Genomic DNA, 21,488 nt, shown 5'->3' on the forward strand with positions numbered 1-21,488 from the left:
TTTTGAATTTAATTCTACTGTGGTCTTTAATTTTCCAATCTTTTGAAATCTTTCAAAATTTGTTTTATAGCCCTGGGTATGGTTTATCTTGATGGGTGTTGCATATGTACTTGAAAAAAAAATGTATGTACTGCAGTTAGGTGCAGTGACCTATAAGTTTCATTTTGGTTATAGTGGTTCCGATCTTGTATGGCTTTGCTGATTTTTTTTTAATGGTCTAATAAGTGTGTAAAAAATCTTCAAGTCTGTAGATTTGTCCATTTCTCATTTTAGTTTCCTCTTTTTGTTTCATGTATTTTGGAGCCTTTATTAGATACATACACATTTGTAATTGTTACATCTGCTAATCCTTTTGTCATAAAATGTCTTTGTATCTAATAGTGCTCTATTTTATAAAGTCCTTTTGTCTGATATTCGTTTAGCCATTCCAACTTTCTTAGGCTTTGCATGATATATTTGTATGATATGTCTTTTCCTACCCTTTTTCTTTTACTTACTTGTATTTAAAATATATCCCTTGTTGACAGCATGTAGTTGAATCTTGCTTTTTATATTCTCCGCCAATCTCTGCCTTTTGATTTTAGGGGAGTCCACTTCCACATAATATACTTATTGAAACGGGTATATTTGCAATTGCTTTTGTTGGGGGAGGTCTCATCTATTTTGTTCATCTCTTTGTCCTTTTCTGTGTTCTTTCGGGTAGATCAAATATGTTTTGGTATTACACTTTCATGCCTCTGCTGGCTTTTAGCTGCTGCTTTTCAGTCCAGGCCCTTGGTCTTTCCTGTGTCTGTATCCTTAAGAGATCTGCCAGGGATATGGGCAACCTCACTCTGGACTGATCCCAAATATCCTGCCTTTTCAAATTTGGCTTTTTCTTGATTGGACGTTCTCTTGGTTGCTGTAGACCTTTGTTTTTCAGAATTCCTATGAAGTCATTTTCACTACTCTCGAGTTGTTTATTTAATGTTTTTGTGGCAGGAGCAAAGGCTTGGAGCTTCCTGGTCCACCATCTTGGTGCTGTCACTCTCTCCGTCCCTAATTCCTTACTGTTTTCCTTTCAGGAGCCAGGAATCACAACGAGATGGAGACTCTTCATGAAACAGGAGTAAGATTCCTTTCATTGGGAGAGCTTTCGTGCTGGCACATCAAGAGACAGGTTGTGAGCAAATTAACCAAAAGTCAGGACTCTGTGATAAGTTTTCACAGAAAGAAATCTCAGTCCCCCAAACAACATAATTCCCCTGCAGGAGTGTCCATTCAGGCTTCTGTGGAAGACAGCTGTTTAATGACTCTTCTAGAGGATCATTCTAATGTTATTGAAAATCAAGAATTTCCAACTGGGAGAGCTCAGAATTCCTGGAATAAACTCTATCTGAATGGGACTCAGAATTATCAGAGAAGTTGTAAGCTGACTCCAGTGAAAAACAAGTTCTGTATGTTTGTTCCATGTGCTGATATTTTCAGTTGTATCTCCCCCCACCTCGATGATGACACGGTGCACAAAAGAGAGAAAGCTCACGGCAACAGAGAGTGTGGTAAAGATCTCTTAAAGGCATCACTTCTGGCCCCATGCAGTATCATTCAAACTGGACCGAAAACCTACCAGTGTAACGAATGTGAGAAAGGATTTAGCGACCACACCAGCCTTGAACTTCATCAGCAGGTACACTTGGGCAGGAAGTCCTCTACATACAGGACACATGAGAAGGACAGTGGTTATAGCTCAGCTAGTCCCATTCAACAGGGTGTCCTCCCAGGGAAGAAACGCTATTGGTGTCACGAGTGCGGGAAGGGCTTCAGTCAGAGCTCAAACCTGCAAACTCACCAGAGAGTCCACACGGGGGAGAAGCCCTATTCATGCCACGAGTGCGGGAAGAGCTTTAATCAGACCTCACACCTGTACGCCCACCTGCCCATTCACACCGGAGAGAAGCCCTACAGATGCGAGAGCTGCGGGAAGGGCTTCAGTCGTAGCACAGACCTCAACATCCACTGCAGAGTCCACACGGGAGAGAAACCGTATAAGTGTGAGGTGTGCGGGAAGGGCTTCACCCAGAGGTCCCACCTTCAGGCCCACGAAAGAATCCACACTGGAGAGAAACCATACAAGTGTGCAGATTGTGGGAAACGCTTCAGCTGTAGCTCAAATCTTCACACGCACCAGCGCGTCCACACTGAGGAGAAACCCTACAGATGTGAGGAGTGCGGCAAGTGCTTCAGCCTGAGCTTCAACCTTCACAGTCACCAGCGCGTCCACACGGGAGAGAAACCCTACAAATGTGAGGAGTGTGGGAAGGGTTTTAGTTCGGCCTCAAGCTTCCAGAGCCACCAGAGGGTTCACACAGGAGAGAAGCCGTTTCGATGCAGTGTGTGTGGGAAGGGCTTCAGCCAGAGTTCCTATTTCCAAGCCCATCAGAGAGTCCACACGGGAGAAAAACCCTACAAGTGTGAGGTGTGTGGGAAGCGCTTCAATTGGAGCCTCAATCTTCACAACCATCAGAGGGTCCACACGGGAGAGAAACCCTATAAATGCGAGGAGTGCGGGAAGGGCTTCAGTCAGGCCTCGAATCTTCAGGCTCATCAGAGCGTCCATACGGGGGAAAAGCCCTTCAAATGTGATGCGTGTCAAAAGCGATTCAGTCAGGCCTCCCATCTTCAGGCCCATCAGAGAGTCCACACGGGAGAGAAACCATATAAATGTGATACGTGTGGTAAGGCCTTCAGCCAGAGGTCGAATCTCCAAGTCCATCAGATAATTCACACTGGAGAGAAACCATTCAAATGCGAGGAGTGTGGGAAAGAATTCAGCTGGAGTGCTGGGCTCAGTGCTCATCAGAGGGTCCACACAGGAGAAAAACCCTATACGTGTCAGCAGTGCGGTAAGGGCTTCAGCCAGGCCTCACATTTCCACACCCATCAGAGGGTCCACACTGGAGAGAGGCCTTACATATGTGATATATGTTGCAAGGGCTTCAGCCAGAGGTCACATCTTGTTTACCATCAGAGGGTCCACACTGGAGGGAACCTGTAGAATTGGAAGGTGAGGAATGGCCTCCAGATAATCCACATCTTCATCTCTATTGGAAAGTCTGTGCTGGTAGTTGTGGGAGGTTCCTGCAGAACTTGGAAACGTCAAGGAATCTTCTTGGGAAAGAAGTTCTATAAAATGCTGTGTTTTTAAAGATCCAGTTGGGAGGTGAACTCTTTACTAACATCAGGTTTCACAGAGGAGAGAAAACATATTCTATAAATATGGTCAGTGGTTATACCAGAGCTCTGAATGCCCCAATTCTCAAGATGTGACACAAGAGAAGAATCATTGGCACCTACCCAGGAGAGAAGGCTTATACATGAAGGTTATGGGCAGGACTTGAACCAAAGTATAATGACGGACAAACAATTGATGTCAACTGCAGTGTACCCTCCGCGTAGGGAGGGCTGTTTTTCACCATTCTGTCTCTACCGTGTAGAACTGTGCTTGGCTCCTAATAGGTGCCTGGCAATTACTGAACCAATGGGAGGAAAATCCCTCCAATTAAGACAAATATTTGAAAATTCTGGTCAGCTTCCCATCCTAAATTCATAACATACTCGAGGAATCCTGCAAGTCGCCTTAATAAGATTGTACTTCAATTAATATTTCCTAACATCAGAATCATATAATAGCCATCCACAATAGTACAGATTTGGACAAGGCTTATGAATGGCTGCCACCCTCCATCCAGCTTCAGTTATATGTACAGAATCACCCATTGTGTGCAGTGTAATTTAGCATCATTATTTTATAGACTGAAAGACATTAATCTAATACTGCAACTTATATGATTGGAAATTTTGAACCCTAATTAATTCCTTAAGGTAGGGTTTTACAGTAACTCAAAGTGTTAAAAGTAGTTACTAGTAACAAAAAGTTTCTTAGTAAACTTGTATTGTTAATAATCGGTTTCTTTGCATTATTTCCATTCAGGCTCAGGTCACATTGCCTTTTCTGTGCATGGTCCTTCATCCAGACCTCTTTAGGCAGGAGCTTTGGCAGAAACCAAGGGTATTAATTTTGTCACATTCCACCCCCATTGTTCCCCCTCTAAAAAATGGGATGGGGTAGACAAAAAACCTGTTGGATTTTGATGGAGATTTCATTAAAGTTATCAGTTTAGATTAATTGTCATATACACAGCATTCTGTGTTCAACACCTATTAGTAGGAGTGAACACTTGCTGGTCAATATGTATCAAAATAGTCTGCCCTGGCAAATCCTAGCATTAGAGTTTGCTTAGGAGATTATAGCAACAGTAAGGAAGATTGTACACAAAGATGTTTATACTGAATTTTTAAAAAAGGAAATAAGTATCAGCAAAATATTTACATAAATGTATTCTAATATATAGCCATGAAAAAATATGATATAGATGTATAATGACAGGAAAAAATTTGTCATCCACGAGAAAACTAGGCTAGAGACTTCCTGGTATAATTCAAGTAATAAGGGGATGTGTACCTGAAGATGTGATTATGTGCATAGCACTAATAGGTGGAAAGATATATATATATATATATATATATATATTTTTGTCTGCGTTGCATCTTCGTTGCTGTGTGTGGGCTTTCTCTAGTTGTGAGCGGGGGCTACTCTTCGTTACGGTGCATGGGCTTCTCATCGCAGTGACTTTTGTTGCGGAGCATGGGCTCTAGGCACGTGGGCTCAGTAGTTGCGGCACACAGGTTCAGTAGTTGTGGCTCTCAGGCTCTAGAGCACAGGCTCAGTATCTGTGGCACACGGGCTTAGTTGCTCTGTGGCATGTGGGATCTACCCCAGACCAGGGATCGAACCCATGTCCCGTGCATTGGCAGGAGGATTCTCAATCACTGTGCCAGGAGGGAAGTCCCAGGTGGAAAGATATTGATTAATATGCTACCTGGTTTACTCTGGCAGAGAGGGTTGGGATGATTTTTCTTTACCTTTTTGAAAAATTATTTACAGTGGCCATTATCCATTTTACCAAAGCAGTAAAACTGGGACAATAAAATTACTGAATGGGGCTTCCCTGGTGGCACAGTGGTTGAGAGTCCACCTGCTGATGCAGGGGACACAGGTTCATGCCCCGGTCCGGGAAGATCCCACATGCTGCGGAGCGGCTGGGCCCGTGAGCCATGGCCGCTGAGCCTGCACGTCCGGAGCCTGTGCTCTGCAACGGGAGAGGCCACAACAGTGAGAGGCCCGCGTACAGCAAAAAAAAAAAAAAAAAAAAAAAATTACTGAATGAAAATGCCTTACAGCTAAATCTTAACTGCTTTATCTCATGGCCTGTAAACTTGTGTTATGGATGTACATAAAGCATGTTCACCATTGCATTATTGGTAATAGCACACTTTGCATTCATCGGTTGGATCTGACAAAAATAATTTGTGGCTTAGCCGTTCAGTGGAATACTATGCAGAATCAAATGAGAAAAGATAAGTTCATAGTTAGCGACATTAGTAGATATCCAGAATATGCTGAGGAAAGTGGGCAGAGACAGAATTTTTAATGAAATGATATCTAAATTTACTGTGATGCCCTCCCTTTAAAAGTAACCAGATTATAGCCATACATATGATAATATCATACATGTATGTCATTATATATACATATATATATATACATATATATATGTATCAGATACCTAAGGGCATTATAGTTTTGTGGGGTTTTTTTGGCTGCACCTCGTGGCTTGCAGGATCTTAGTTCGCTGACCAGGGATGGAACCTGGGCCACTGGCAGTAAAAGTGTGGAGTCCTAACCACTGGACCACCAGGGAATTCCCCATGACAGTAAATTTTTAATTTTTTGAAATGCTTTTATTAGAGTGTTTTAGTTCATTCTAAACACTCAGAAAAGATGTAAGAATAATAGAATTCCTTTATATCCTTTGGGCATCTAATGTGATTACAAGCTGACCTGTTTATCTACTACCTGAACTGAGAACCCAGACAGCCTTGGCCTGTCTTTAAAAATCTATGTGGCCTCCAGCATGACAACTTCATACTAACTGGACACTACATGGTGGCTCAAAAGTCTGCCAAGAAAAACCAGCAGAAGTACTCTGGCCTTTACTAATCTAACCTTGGAAGTAACAGTCAATCTGCCAGTCAGTCTATTGAGACAGTCACAAAAGCCTATCCAGGAGCAAGGGGAGGGGACATGGACCCTACTTCATGAGAGGAGTGTCAAAGAATTTGCAAACATATTTTAAGACTGTTGTACATTGCTATGATATTTTCTAATCTACAGTTTATTCAAATTCCACAGTTGTCCCAATATATATATTTGTAGCATTTTTTTTTCCTTTATCAGGATCTACTCTTAAGGTGTGTCATAACCTGCATTTGATTGTCATGTTTCTTTATAGTCTTTAATTCTAGATCAGCTCCACAGCCTTTCTTTGTCTTCCATGAAACTGGTAATTTTGAAGAACACAAGCTAATTATTGTGTAGGGTGTCCCTGAATGGGGGTTTTGACTCATCATGAGTAGATTCATTCAAGTTAACTGTTTGTGACATGAGTGTTCCATGAATGATGCATACTTCTCAGTGCATTAGAACAGGAAAGATATATTTGTTTCATTGGTGATGGTGGCTTTGATCACTTGGATACACTGATAATTACTAGATTTCTCCACAGTAAAATTGCTGTTTGCCTTTGATATTAATAACTAATTCGTGGGGAAATCTTGGAGACTGTGTAATAACTGCCTCATAACCTTCACCTACTAGTCTTAGCATTCGTGGATATTCTTCTGTGAATCAATTATTACTGTCATGATTGCAAAAGGATGACTTTCTTGCTCCATCATCCCTTCTATATTTAGCATTTGGCTTTCTACTGTTAGAAGAGCTTTGCCTTCTCCCCCACGTCTCTTTCTCTATCATCAGTATGAACTCTGGTTTTCTGGTATAATAAGATATTGGGTTTATCTTGTATATTGTCTGCTGCAACCACAGATTCTATAGAGACCTGAATCCTTTGGGGAAACCAAGATCTAGGGGCTGTATGTTCTTGTTACTGGGATAGCAATCCTTCATCTATATGTGTGTGTGTAAAATACTGATAGCTTCCATTTCAAGTAACTATTGCTTTCTGGTCTTTCCTTATTCCATATTTAGGTCTTCAGTAGTTGGAAGTAGGCTCCCAGTCATCAATCTGCTTACTCATTTGTTCAGTCCTCCAATACACAGCAAGTAGCTTTAGAGTTACTAAATAATGTCACTGCAAAACACCTGCTTGTGTTCAGGATTTTTTTTTTTACAGGTCTTTTTAGATCATATGTAGAGATGAAGTACTCTGTTTAAAAGTTACGTCACCTAGTTCTTTTTATCCCCATTCAACCCAATTATATGATTCATTTGAAATAAAGTTAGATTCTTTTTTATGTTTATAGTCTCTTTCAGGTTCCCATCCCTCCCATCTTTTGATTACAAAAATTGGGAAGTGGATTAAATTAAGGTGAAACTAGAATTCCCTAATATATTTCATTTGCATTGATTCCTTAGATATTTAAAGTATTCTATTTACCTTCTTGGAAATACACAATAAGCGCTTCTCACTGTTCCACATCCTTCATGAAATTAATCTTTAATGACTGCATTATATTCCTTTGAGTAGATAGACCACAGGAATGGAGAGATTATAATGCATGGTGGAAACTGGGTGGATTTACAAAAGCTGGATGGCTTATAAAAGGATAATTGTTTTATTCTTATATATTTCTTTATATTTGAAATATGCCAGGAATTTTAAATATATAAAATAAAAAGAGAGCTAGTGAGTATAGACATTTAGGGTCAGAAAATTTACAGCAGAGCTCTGTAGTTGATGTGCTTGCTTTGAGACTTGGACAATTTACTAATATACATATTTATAAATTTTATATTTACTTATGTTAGTATATATTAATAGTATGTACTTATATGTTATTTATACTATATATTATATATTCCTGCCTGTAAGTAAGGCATTCTTAATAAATACTCTGAAATTTCAATGAAGAAAGTTGCTTCCCCCCTCAAGGACTCTCTTTCAAATGGTCTCCTGTGTTCTGTCTCGCACTCCTTGTACCACTAGGCTTGGACATGGGGTGGGTGTCTTGTTAATTTCCCCTTCCAAACTATTATCTCCCTCTTCTCCCTAAATTCCAGCCCCCACCCCCCCCAGCATTAATTTTCATATCAAACTACCCACCATTCCTTCTCCATAGTCACCTACCAGTCTGTTCATTTCTGTATTTTAAATGTGTTGACCAAATAAGTTCCTACTGTACCAAAACTCCAACACACAGCAAGTATTAATTCTACATCAAATATTTTAAAAAATTTTTTTAATTTAAAAACTATCCAAAACCGACGACTTCCCCGGTGATCCAGCAGTTAAGACTCTGCACTCCCAATGCAGGGGGCCCGGGTTTGATCCCTGGTCAGGGAACTAGATCCCGCATGCCGCAACTAAGAGCCTGCATGCCGCAAGTAAAGATCCCGCATGCAGCACCTAAAAAGATCCTGCATGCCACAACTAAGAAGAAGATCCCTTATACCGCAACGAAGACCCTGCAAGCCACAACTAAACACCCAGTGCAGCCAAATAAATAAATTTTAAAAAATAAAAATAAAAACACTATCCAAAAGCATTGGTGAGTCAACAAAAGTGGGCAGATCCAGGAGATAGGTCAACGCTTAGAAGGAAATGACAGGGTCAGTTTTCTGCTTTTTATGGCTTTTATCCTGAGAGCAAGTCCCAGTCAACTCTGTTTAGGGCAACTAAAATTTTGGATTGTATCTTGGGCAGTACCATCTGGAAAACCACAAAAGAGTTCAAGGCCTTTACAACTGCTGCTGGAAGATGAGATGTGTAGGATAGCCTTGGAAAGAAGCAAGCCAGAGAGGGAAAGCCCCAAATTCTGTGTATAAGCATTTCCCAAAAGTCTGGCTGATTCTTTAACTATATAAGGCAGAGGAGACTTAAAGCTACCAAGCAAATAGAACTGAATTGAAATTTGAGCTGTCACCCACAGGAAAGAAACAATTTTCAGTCTGAATCCAGCTAAATTAAGTGACTAATAAAAATACTTAAAAAAAAAAAAAAGAAAATCAGTACCTTTTGGAGGAACATAATGGAGTCCAGTTTCCTCAGTATATTAATGACAATGTCCAGGATATAATCCAGTTACTAGACAGATGAAAGAAACAGGAAAACATGACCCATTCTCAAGAGACGAGATCAATGGAAATCAGCCCTGAGATGATTCAGATGTTGCAAATAGATAATGATTTTTTTTTTAATTTTTGGCTGTGTTGGGTCTTCATTGCTGTGCGCAGGCTTTCTCTGGTTGTGGCGAGTGGGGGCTACTCTTCGTTGCAGTGCGCAGGCTTCTCATTGCAGTGGTTCTCTTGTTGCGGAGCATGGGCTCTAGGCACACGGGCTTCAGTAGTTGTGGTGCGCAGACTCTAGAGCGCAGGCTCAGTAGTTGTGGCACAAAGGCTTAGTTGCTCCGCGGTATGTGGGATCTTCACGGGCCAGGGCTCGAACCCGTGTCCCCTGCGTTGGCAGGCAGATGCTTAACCACTGCACCACCAGGAAAGCCTGATAATGATTTTTAAAAGCTATTATAAGGACTTACCTGGTGGCACAGTGTTTAAGAATCCTCCTGCCAATGCAGGGGACACAGGTTCGATCCCTGGTCTGGGACACAACAACAAAGACCCAACACAGCCAAAAAATAAAATTTTAAAAAGAACCACTCTATTTTAAAAAAGCTATTATAACTATGCTTAAAATGTAAAGGAATGTATACTCACTGTGACGCAGGCTCAGTAGTTGTGGCACAAAGGCTTAGTTGCTCCGCGGTATGTGGGATCTTCACGGGCCAGGGCTCGAACCCGTGTCCCCTGCCTTGGAGCCCACACACTTAGAGCCTGTGCTCCACAAGAGAAGCCACCGCAATGAGAAGCCCTCACACCATAACAAAGATTAGCCCCCACTTGCTGCAACTAGAGAAAGCCCACACACAACAACAAAGACCCAACACAGCCAAAAAATAAAATTTTAAAAAGAACCACTCTATTTTAAAAAAGCTATTATAACTATGCTTAAAATGTAAAGGAATGTATACTCACTGTGAAGGAAAAGATAAGAATTCTCTGCTGAGAAACTGGAACTCAAAAAAGAACAAAATAAAAATTCTAGGGGCTTCCCTGGTGGTGCAGTGGTTAAGAATCCACCTGCCAGTGCAGGGTCACAGGTTTGAGCCCTGGTCTGGGAAGATCCCACATGCTGCAGAGCAACTAAGCCTGTGAGCCACAACTACTGAGTCCATGTGCCACAACTACTGAAACTGACACGCCTGGAGCCTGTGCTCCACAAGAGAAGCCACCCAATGAGAAGCCCATGCACCGCAAAGAGTAACCCCATGCACAGCAATGAAGACCCAATGCAGCCAAAAATAAGTTTAAAAAAAATTCTAGAATTAAAAAATAAAATATCCTAAGTTAACAAATTTACTAGATCACTGTAACTAAAGTGAAAATGACAGAGAAAAGTGTTTCAGTGAACTTTAAAATAACTTAGATGAAATGGACCTATTCTTTGAAAGACACAATCAAGAAAAAAATAGATAATCTGAATAGGCCTATATCTATTAAAGAAATTGAACCAGTGAGTAATTACAAAAAAGAATGCACCAGGCCCAGAGAGTTTTATTGGTGAAATTCCCAAACATTTAAGGAAGAAATTATAGAAAATTGGTATTATTTCTTCTGGAAAATAGAAGCAGAGGGAATACTCTATGAGGCCAGTATTACCCTAATATCAAAACCAGATAAAGATATTAGAAGCAAGAAAACTACAGACAAATATCTCTCATGGACAAAGGTATAAAAATCCTCAACAAAATATTAGCAAATCAAATCCAACAATGTATGAAAAGAATTTATACCACAATCAAGTGGGATTTATTTCAGGTATACAAGGCTGGTTTAATATTTGAATATTAAAATAATCCATGACACCAATAGGCTAAATAAGAAAAATCACCTGATCATATCAATAGATGCAGAAAAAGCATTTGACAAAATGTAACTCACATTTGTAACAAAAACTCAGTATTTAGGAAGAGAACTTTCCAAACTTGATAAAGAACATCTACCAGAAAACCTGCAGCAACATAATACTTAATGGTGGGAAACTGGATGCTTTTCTCCAAAATCAAAGACAAGGCAAGAATGTTCACTTACACCATTCCTAGTCAACATTGTACTGGAAGTCCTAGCTAATGTAATAAAATAAGGAAAGCTTGGGAAGAAAGAAATGGAACTTTGTTCACAGATGATGTAATAGTCTATGTAGAAAATCCCAAAGCATTGATGAGAAAATAATAACTCCTGCAAGTCAAAGTGATTATAGCTAGGTATAGAATACAATATACAAAATTCAACTGCTTCCCTATATACCAGCAATGAACAACTGGAATTTGAATAAAAAATACCATTGACATTAGCTCCAAAAATGAGAAATATTTAGGTACAAATCTAACAAAATATGCACATGATCGATATGAGGGAAACTAAAACCTGATGAAAGAAATCTCTAAATAAATGGAGAGATATTCCATGTTCATGGACAGGAAGACTCAATACTGTCAAGATGACAGTTCTCCTAATTTGATCTATAGACTTAATGCAGTCCCAGCCAAAATCCCAGCATGTTATTCTGTTAATATTGACAAATGGATTCTAAATTGCATATGAAGAGGCAAAAGGTCCAGAATAGCCAACAAAAGAAGAAGGTCAAAAGACCTGACTGTATATAAAGGTATAGACTTACTATAAAGGTGTAATCAAGATGGTGTGGTACTGGCAAAAGAATATACAAGTAGATCAGTAGAACGGAATAGTGAGCCCAGAAATAGACCCCCACACACACAAATACTAGTCAACTGATCTTTGACAAAGGAGCAGAGTCTTTTCAACAAATGACACGGAACAACTGGACATCCACATGCAAAAACAAATTAAAAAAAGAATCTAGAGACAGGCTTTACACACTTCACAGATCACAAACTTCAATGTAAAATGCAAAACTGTAAGACTTCTAGAAGATAACATAAGAGAAAATCTAGATGACCTTGGGGTTGGCGATAAGTTGTAGATAGATAGAGCACTTACCATATGTCCATGAAAGAAAAAAATTAATGTTAAACTTCTATAAAATTGAAAACTTACATTCTGCATAAGACACTATTGAAAAAACAGACAAACCACAGACTAAGAAAATTCTTACAAAACATATCTAATAAAGGATGTGTCCAAAATATACAAAGAACTCTTAAAAGTCAACAAGAACAAACCAACTTAAAAATGGGCAAAGGATCTCAATAGACACCTCACCAAAGAAGATATACAGATGGAAAATAAGCATATAAATATACGTTCTACATCATGTCATCAGGGAATTGCAAATTAAAATGAGATACTACCTATCACAATGGCTATCAAAAAACTGACAACACGGGACTTTTGTGGTGGCACAGTGGTTAAGAATCCGCCTGCCAAGGCAGGGGACACAGGTTCAAGCCCTGGTCCAGGAAGATCCCACATGCTGTGGAACAGCTAAGCCCGTGCACCACAACTACTGAGCCTGCACTCTAGAGCCCAGGAGCCACAACTACTGAATCCTGCGTGCCTAGAGCCTATGCTCCACAGCAGCAGAAGCCACAGCAATTAGAAGCCTGTGCACCACAGCAAAGAGTAGCCCCCGCTCACCACAACTAGAGGAAGCCCACACGCAGCAATGAAGACTCAACACAGCCAAAAATAAATTAATTAATTAAATTTAAAAAACAAAAAAAACCCTGACAACACCAAATGGTGTTAAGGACATGGTGGCAACAGGGACGATTTTTTCATTTCTGGTGGGAAAGCAAAATGGTACAGCCATGTGGAAAGACAGTTTGGCAGTTTCTTATGAAGCTAGACAGAGTCTTTCCATATGTACTGCAATCATGCTTCTAGGATCCTACCCAACTGGGTGGAAAACTTATGTATACTTAAAACCTGCACAAATATTTATAGCAACTTTCATCGTAATTGCCAAAAACTGGAAGCAACTAAGATGTTCCTTCAACAAGCGAATGGATATACAATCTATGGTTGTATACGTTAATTAATTAAAAAAATACAATAACTGAAGTAAGTTCACTAGATTACTAAAATAGCAGAATGGAAAAAAACAAAATTGTCAGTGGCCTTGAAGATACATTAATAGTAATTATCAAATCTGAAGAACACAGAGAAAAATAATCACAAAAAAATTGGAGAGAACTTCTGAAATCTGAAGGATAATAAAAAGGTATAATGTGTGTGTATTTATAGTCCCAGAAGGAGGTGTGAGGGGAGTGAGGCAGAAAAGAATTTGAAAAAATAAAGACCAAAAATTTGCCCAATTTGGTGAAAGACATAACTTTACAGATTCAAGAAGCTCAGTGTAAAATGAACTTATCTACAAAACAGAAACAGACAGACTTGTGGTTACCAAAGTTTGGGGGAAGGGATGGATTGGAAGTTAGGGACTAGCAGATACAAACTCATATATAGAATGGATAAACAACAAGGTCTTAACTGTATAGCACAGGGAAGTATATTCAATATCCTGTGATAAACCATAATGGAAAAGAATATGAAAAATAATGTATATATATGTATAACTGAATCACTTTGCTGTACAGCAGAAATTAACACATTGTAAATCAACCATACTTCAATAAAATAAATTTTAAAAAAAGCTCAGTGTACTCCAAATAGGAAAAACAGACCTATATACAACTGTAGTCAAAATGATGAAAATCAAGGATAAAAGTCAAATCATGAAAGCAGCTAAAGAGAAATGATATTGCAGAGGACACGGGTTCGAGCCCTGGTCCGGGAAGATCCCACATACCGTGGAGCAGCTAAGCCCGTGTGCCACAACTACTGAGCCTGTGCTCCAGAGCCCATGAGCCACAACTACTGAGCCCACGTGCCACAACTACTGAAGCCCACATGCCTAGAGCCTATGCTCCGCAACAAGAGAAGCCACGGCAATGAGAAGCCCATGCACCACAATGAAGAGTAGCCCCCACTCTCCACAACTAGAGAAAGCCCACACGCAGCAACGAAGACCCAATGCAGCCATAAATAAATAAATTTATTTTTTTTTAAAAAGATACTTAATTAGTCCCAAAGAGAGAAGGAAGGGGAAGACAGAGGAACAAAAAACAAGAGGGTAAAACGTAAATAGTAAAACAGTAGCCCTAAATATAACTACATAAATAATTACATTAAATCTTAACTATACAAAGGCAAGGATTGAATGGATTAAAAAGTAACTATATGCTCTCTTCGAGAAATGTACCTTAAACATCAAGAGCCAGATGGGTTGAAAGTACACACATGGAAGAGTCCATATGACTTTTCCCATAAGCATGAGAAGGCTGGAGCAGTCATATTATTAGATAAAGTAGATTTCTTTACAAAGACTCCTACAGAGCTAAAACGGAATTTTTTTCAGTGATAAAAAGGTCACTACATCAGTAACATTAAAAAAATCTTTTAAAAAATTATGTGGACCATTTTTAAAGTCTTTATTGAATTTGTTACAATATTGCTTCTGTTTTATGTTTTGGTTTTTTTGGCCACGAGGCATGTGGGATTTTAGCTCCCGACCAGGGAATGAACCTGCACCCCCCTGCATTGGAAGGTGAACTCTTTACTACTGGACCACCAGGGAAGTCCCAGTAACATAATTTTTAAATGTTTATGGGACAAATCACAAAGTTTTAAAACACATGAAGCAAAACTTATAAAACTAAAGGGAAAAAAATAGGAAAACCCACCAGAGGTAAAGATTTTTAGTCTCTCTTCCAGAAACTGTTAGTACAACTACACAAAATCAGTGAAGACAGATATTAACAATATCAACCACCTTGATCTAATTGATATTTACAGAACCCTTCACCCAAGAATAGCAGAATACTGTTGACTGTTAACTGAGAGTTTAAGAGAATAATTTGGTGACAGAAAAGGAACTTATATTAATCTGGGCATGAATTAACTTAGTCACTTCATATAAGAAGACCCAAATCATATTCCTTTGATAAATACGTAATAACTTGCAGTTTAATAACATTTCTTTCTTTTAAATCATTTTGACACTTTATCTTGACTGAAGTGTGTGAATAACAACTGAATGATTTTTGGGACTTCGCTGGTGGTCCAATGGTTAGGATTCTGTGCCTCCCACTGCAGGGGACACGGGTTCGATTCCTGGTCAGGGAACTAAAGATCCTGCATGCTGTGTGGCACCCCCCCCACCAAAAGCTGATTTTTTACATAATAAATCTCAAAAGTTTCACAAGGGGTGGGGTGGATAAAAAGGAACTGGAACAGGAAAAAAAAAAAAGGGATCCAACTTCAGACAATTATACTGTAAAAGGCTAATAATGTTCTCTCTTCAAGAAGAGGGAAGAAAGTTTAGATGTAGAAAAAGATTTGGACATAGAATTATGTCCTTTGAGTGGGTCTGTGTACATAGAATTATGTCCTTTGAGTGGGTCTATGTTTGGGTATAATTAATCTTATGTACCAATAGAAAGAAAGAAAACAAGACCAAGGCTAAAGGTATTATTGGTTAAAAACAAAAAAAAGCAGCACTCAGACCAGCCAGGAGAGGGGGAAGTAGGTCATTTTTGTTTGGATAATCATGTATTGTCCCTGTTGAGACATGATTGCAGAATGGTCTTGTTTTTGCCTTGATGTATCATGGTAACAAAGTGGCCTTGTCTGACGTTGATTTTCTGTGAAACTGTTTATGTCAAAAAGACTCAGCCCGTCCAGCCCCTCCTCCTCAGGCCAGATGCTCTATATCCTAAGAATGTCTCCAATAACTAGACACAAAGTGTGCCCACCCCCTGGGAAGTCCACCCAGGCAAATAGTGTTAGGGCAAGAATTTTGTTTTTGTTTTTGTTTTTTTGGTGGTATGCAGGCCTCCCTCTGTTGTGGCCTCTCCCGTTGCGGAGCACAGGCTCCGGACGCGCAGGCTCAGCGGCCATGGCTCACGGGCCCAGCCGCTCCGCGGCATGTGGGATCCTCCCAGACCGGGGCGCGAACCCGGTTCCCCTGCATCGGCAGGCAGACGCGCAACCACTGCGCCACCAGGGAAGCCCAAGAATTTTGTTTTTTAAGTACATACATAATATCTTAAATTTTGCCTCTTGGCCCATAAAGCCTAAAATGTTTGCTATCTGATCCTTTTCAGAAAAAGTTTTCCAATATTGGTCTCAGGAAGAAAACACTATCTTTTTTTAAAAATAAATTTACTTATTTGTTTATTTATTTTTGGCTGCATTGGGTCTTCATTGCTGTGCATGGGCTGTCTCTAGTTGCGGCGAGCGGGGGCTACTCTTCATTGCGGTGCACGGGCTTCTCATTACGGTGGCTTCTCTTGTTTGTGGAGCACGGGCTCCAGTAGTTGTGGCACGCGGGCTCAGTAGGTGTGGCTCATGGGCTCTAGACCGCAGGCTCAATAGTTGTGGTGCGTGGGCTTAGTTGCTCCACAGCATGTGGGATCTTCCCGGACCAGGGCTCAAACCCGTGTCCCTTGCATTGGCAGGCGGATTCTTAACCACTGCGCCACCAGGGAAGTCCTTATCATAGCATTTCAATTGACACAGGAAAGGCATTTGACAAAATAAAACATCCAGTAATGATAAAATATCTCAGCAAACTAGGGAAAGAAGAGAACTTCCTCAACTTGATAAAAGGCACCTAGCAAAAACCAGCAGGTGACATCATACTTAATAAAGACTGAATGCTTTCCCCATGTGACTGGGAACAAAGCAAGGATGTCCACTCTCACCACTTCTGTTCAAAATTGTACTAGAAGTCTTAGCCAGTGCACCAAAGCAAGAAAAAAAAAAAAGGTTTACAGATTGGAAAGGAGGAAATAATTTTACCCAAGAAAATTCTAAGGAATCTACAGAAACCTAGAATTTTAAGTAGTTTATCAAGGTCATTCAATATGAAAGCAGTACACACACACACACACACACAAATCAATCATTTTTCAATATCCTACCAATGTACAATTTTTAATAACCCTAGTAATGTATAATATTTCTATGCCCTATCAATGTACAAAATTTAAAAACAATGCCATTTACAAGTGTGGAGCCCTATATCGAGGGCACAGGACAAAAATCTCCGGAATTAACCGAGCCCCCATAGCAACCGTTGCCATGGGCTCTCCTGACCTAAACCGGACAGCCCCCGACTCCGTATTAGGTACAATATTCACCATGTAGCATCCTGACCAATCACCTAATGCCATCCTGCCAGCAGGAACTGTCTTTGTCTTGAGGCTGTAAAAGTTGGCTTCTAGCCCACAAAGGGGGTCGGCTCTCCCTGGTCTATCAGGAAGTCGGCCTGCTGTATTTGCAGCGCCCCTCACTAACTCTGCTCTTTGTTCTCAATGAACACACTCTCATCTAAAACACTTTGTGTCTGGAAATTCTTCTTCCAACCCGCACACGGACCACAGTATTTTGGTGGCCCGTACGGGGACGCTCGGGGGGCCCCCCTCCACACTCTCGTTTCTTTCTTCGAACCCTCTGTGAACAGACGAGAGGCACCCTCTGGTGTGTCCTGAAGGCCTCACAACCCATTATGCCCCAGTAGCTGCCACCCCAGCGGGTGAGGCCTCTCCTTTCCTCTTTCTCTCTTGGGCTCAGGGCCAGGCCAATTAATACTGTGCGGGCACGGGTCAGGCACTTAAAAGCCATCAGGGCGCCTGCTGCTTGAAGACTCCCGTGAAAGGATAAGGGGGTCACGGAGCAGACCAGGCTGTTAGAGCATCTGCCCCCCGCAAGACGACTTCCGTGCCCCGTGAGGCACGTATTGGTTCAAGCAGAACACGGAGCCCCCTCCCCCTGGCCGCCGCCTTCCCGGCAGGACCGCGAGGCCAATTCCTCAGCCTGTCTCCTCTGTTACTTTCACCGTTTTCTCGGTCTGGATTGATTTACAGGAGCCCAGGCGTTGCCTCTGAGCCGTCCCAGGAGTGCTTTTCACGTTTCAGGGCATCGCCAAGCGGGGAGTCACCCGGTGGGTCCTGGGAATCTCTCTCTCTTTTCTTTTCTTTCTCTGCCTGCGCCACGCGATGCCTTAGACGCACGGTCTGTGCCTCAGTCGCACGCTCAGGGGTCACGTCTCACGGTCGGACGCGGTTGTTGGGAGGGTCGGCCCATTTTGTGCCTTAGTCGCACGGAGAGGTCACCGGGACAAAAGGGACGCCTTTCTGTCAGCCGGTGACTCTCAGTACCCCCCTTTCTATGGCATACAGGCTGAGAACGGGTTCTGGTATATCTCAGGAGCCTCTTTCAGACTCACCCTCGGCTGTATCCTCAGGAACTGGAAAAAATTTGACCCTGATAATCTCAAAAAGCAGAGGCTCATTTTCTTTTGTAACACAGCGTGGCCCCAGTATAAACTGGGGGACCGAGAACAATGACCGGTTAATGGCACACTAAATTATAACACGATCCTCCAACTTGATCTGTTTTGCTGGAAACAAGGAAAGAACTCAGAGGTCCCTTATGTCCAGACCTTTATGGCCCTTAGTCAGAATCCAGATCTGAGGGACTCACGCCGCATGTGTCTTTCTGTTGCCACCTTCTCCCCCGGCCCCCCGTCTCCCTCTCCATCAGATCTCCTAGGCGACCCTCTACCCAACCTTTCCTGTCCCCCACCCCATCAACCCCCTGCTTCACCCCCACCCCTGCCTCAACCCACAGCTCCCCATCAGCCACCCCCTTATCAGGGGGAAAGCCGCCCTCCCCTCCCCACACAAGATCGAGGACTGCCCAACACCAGGAAACAGATTCTAATATGCTTCCCTCGAGGGAAGTAGCAAATGGAGACATGGGCACTATTGGAGTCCATGTTCCCTCTCCCATGTCTGACATTTCCCCAATTCAGAACAAGTTAGGTTCCCTCAGCCAGGATCCCACCACCTTTATTAAGGAATTTCAGGCCCTCACTATAGCCTTTGACCTGACCGGGCAAGACATTCATGTAGTCCTGACCACTTGTTGTACTCATGAAGAGAAAAACAGGATATAGGCAATAGCCCAAGCCTGGGCAGATGAGGCAGATGCTCGAAATCCCAACGAAAATCAAACGGGAGCAGATGTGGTCCTGAGAGCTGATCCCAGATGGAGATACCAGTCAAGTGATAATGGGCCAGCAGGGGGGATGAACCAGGAGAGACTACATGATCGCCTGCCTGCTAGAGGGCATGAGGAAAGCAGTCATTAAACCTGTCAATTACAAATAAGCTTAGGGAAGTCACTCAAGACCCTTCTGAGAACCCAGCCCTTTTTCAGGCCCGGTTGGCAGAAGCCATGAGAAAATATACCAAATTTAGATCCAGATACTAATGAAGGAAGAGCAATACTTGCAGTCCACTTCCTAAGCCAGTCAACCCCAGACATTAGGCAAAAGCTACAAAAACTAGACCAGGGCCCCCAGACCCCATTTCCTGTGCTACTTGATATGGCTTTTAAGGTTTTTTAACAACAGGGAGGAAGCCTCCAGGAACAAGAGGGAACAGAGAGAGGAAGAGAAATTAAGGAAACATGCTCAATACATGGTTCTTGCTCTCCCCCAGTCCCGCTCGTGGCAGGGTACAACGGGAGCTCCTCCTACGGGTCAAAAGCCACCGATGACCTGCTACCAATGCGGTCAGCCAGGGCACACCGTCAGAAACCGTCGCGCCCCGCCGCCCAATACGCCTTGTCCTATTTGCCAGCAGATGGGCCACTGGAGAAGGAGCTGTCCCTCCCACCCTCAAGCAAGCGGGCCAGCACCCAAGGCTCCCAGTAACAAGGGTATGATGGGGCTCAATGCCCCAGGCAAAGTTCAGACCCAACTGCCATTACTGGTGATCGCTGATTACCAAGAATAGGAGCCAGACAGTCTCCTGGGTCTCAGCATCCTAGAGGCGGACGATTGACGGTGCCCAGGGCTTAATATACAGGCCCCTATGGTTCCCGTAAGACTGGAGGAGCCCCAGGTAACCCTGGATGTGGCAGGGGCTGCTGTAACCTTTCTGATTGACACTGGGGCCACTTATTCAGCCCTAACTTCCTTCTCTGGTCCTACCCGCTGTTCCTCGATCCTTCTAACAGGAATAGATGGACAACTTAGCCTTGGCCGATTTACACCTCCACTGCCATGTTCCCTTGAAAATACCCTACTCTCACATTCTTTGTTGGTTCTTCCGGCCTGCCCTGTTCCTCTGCTAGGCAGAGACCTCCTGACAAGACTCAGAGTCACCCTGTCTCTCACCACAACCACTATGGCTTTAAACATTGAATCCATTCCGGACAGTATTCCACCCTGTATTTACCGACAAGTACCTCCAATAATATGGGACACTTCTACTGCTGGCAGATCTACTACCGCCCCCCACCCCGGTAGTTATTAAAAGACCTGAACTCCTTTCCCAGGGTCCCACAATACCCTCTTAAAGAGGAAGGTTTAAAGGGACCACAGCCCCTAATTTCTAAGTTTCTCAAAAACGACCTTTTAATTCCCTGCAACTCCCCACGCAATACTCCTATTCTCACAGTAACAAAAAAAATCTGATGGCACATACCGTTTGGTCCAAGATCTAAGGGCAATCAGCCAGGCCGTGGTCCCCATCCACGCTATAGTCCCAAACCGTTACATCCTCCTGAGTCACGTTCCGCCGGGGACCCAATGGTATTCAGTCCTGGATCTAAAAGATGCCTTATTCTGCATCCCAATCCATTCTGACTCCCAATTCTTATTTGCCTTCGAATGGAGTGACCCAGACACTAAACATACTCAACAACTCACATGGACAGTGTTACCCGAGGGGTTCAGAGACAGCCGCCACCTATTTGGCCAAGCATTAGCAAAAGACCTCTTACCTCTACGATTGGAAGGCAAAGGCTGCCTGCTCCAATATGTAGATGATCTCTTGATCTGTAGCCCTGACAGACAAACCTCAGACAACAACACTGTTGTAGTCCTTAAACATTTAGCAGAAAGGGGATACCAAGTATCCCCAGCCAAAGTTCAGATTACTTCCCAACAGGTTACCTTCCTAGGGTTAATAACAACCCCGGGGAGGAAAAGTATTTCTCCACGCTGAAGGACTCTAATCCTAGATATGGCCCTGCCAGCCACTAAACAACAGCTCGGAACCTTCCTGGGTATGGCTGGCTTTTGCCGGATCGGGATCCCCGCCTACGGCCTGTTGGCAAAGCCACTCTACGAGGCCCTTAAAGGACCAGAAAATCTTCCTCTTGAGTGGACCACTGAGATGGAGACGGCCTTTAGACAGATGAAGGAGGCTCTTGTTATGGCCCCAGCCTTAAGCCTACCAGACTTAACCAAGCT

General features: G+C 42.4%; 1 protein-coding gene across 10 annotated transcripts in view; it reads left to right on the top strand.

The window, feature by feature from the left end:
- ZNF235 (zinc finger protein 235) overlaps positions 1–4,284 on the top strand; it is a 71,234-nt gene extending 66,950 nt beyond the window's left edge. For all 10 annotated transcript variants that reach the window (XM_028478099.1, XM_028478095.1, XM_028478097.1 and 7 more), the window contains one exon: positions 1,065–4,284. In XM_028478099.1, the coding sequence (XP_028333900.1) occupies positions 1,065–3,034 (1,970 nt within the window). In that variant the 3' untranslated portion in view covers positions 3,035–4,284. The remainder of the gene's footprint in view (positions 1–1,064) is intronic.
- The last annotated feature ends 17,204 nt before the right edge of the window (positions 4,285–21,488 follow it).

The sequence above is a fragment of the Physeter macrocephalus genome, chromosome 17 (genome assembly GCF_002837175.3).
Source record: "Physeter macrocephalus isolate SW-GA chromosome 17, ASM283717v5, whole genome shotgun sequence".
NCBI lineage: Eukaryota > Metazoa > Chordata > Mammalia > Artiodactyla > Physeteridae > Physeter > Physeter macrocephalus.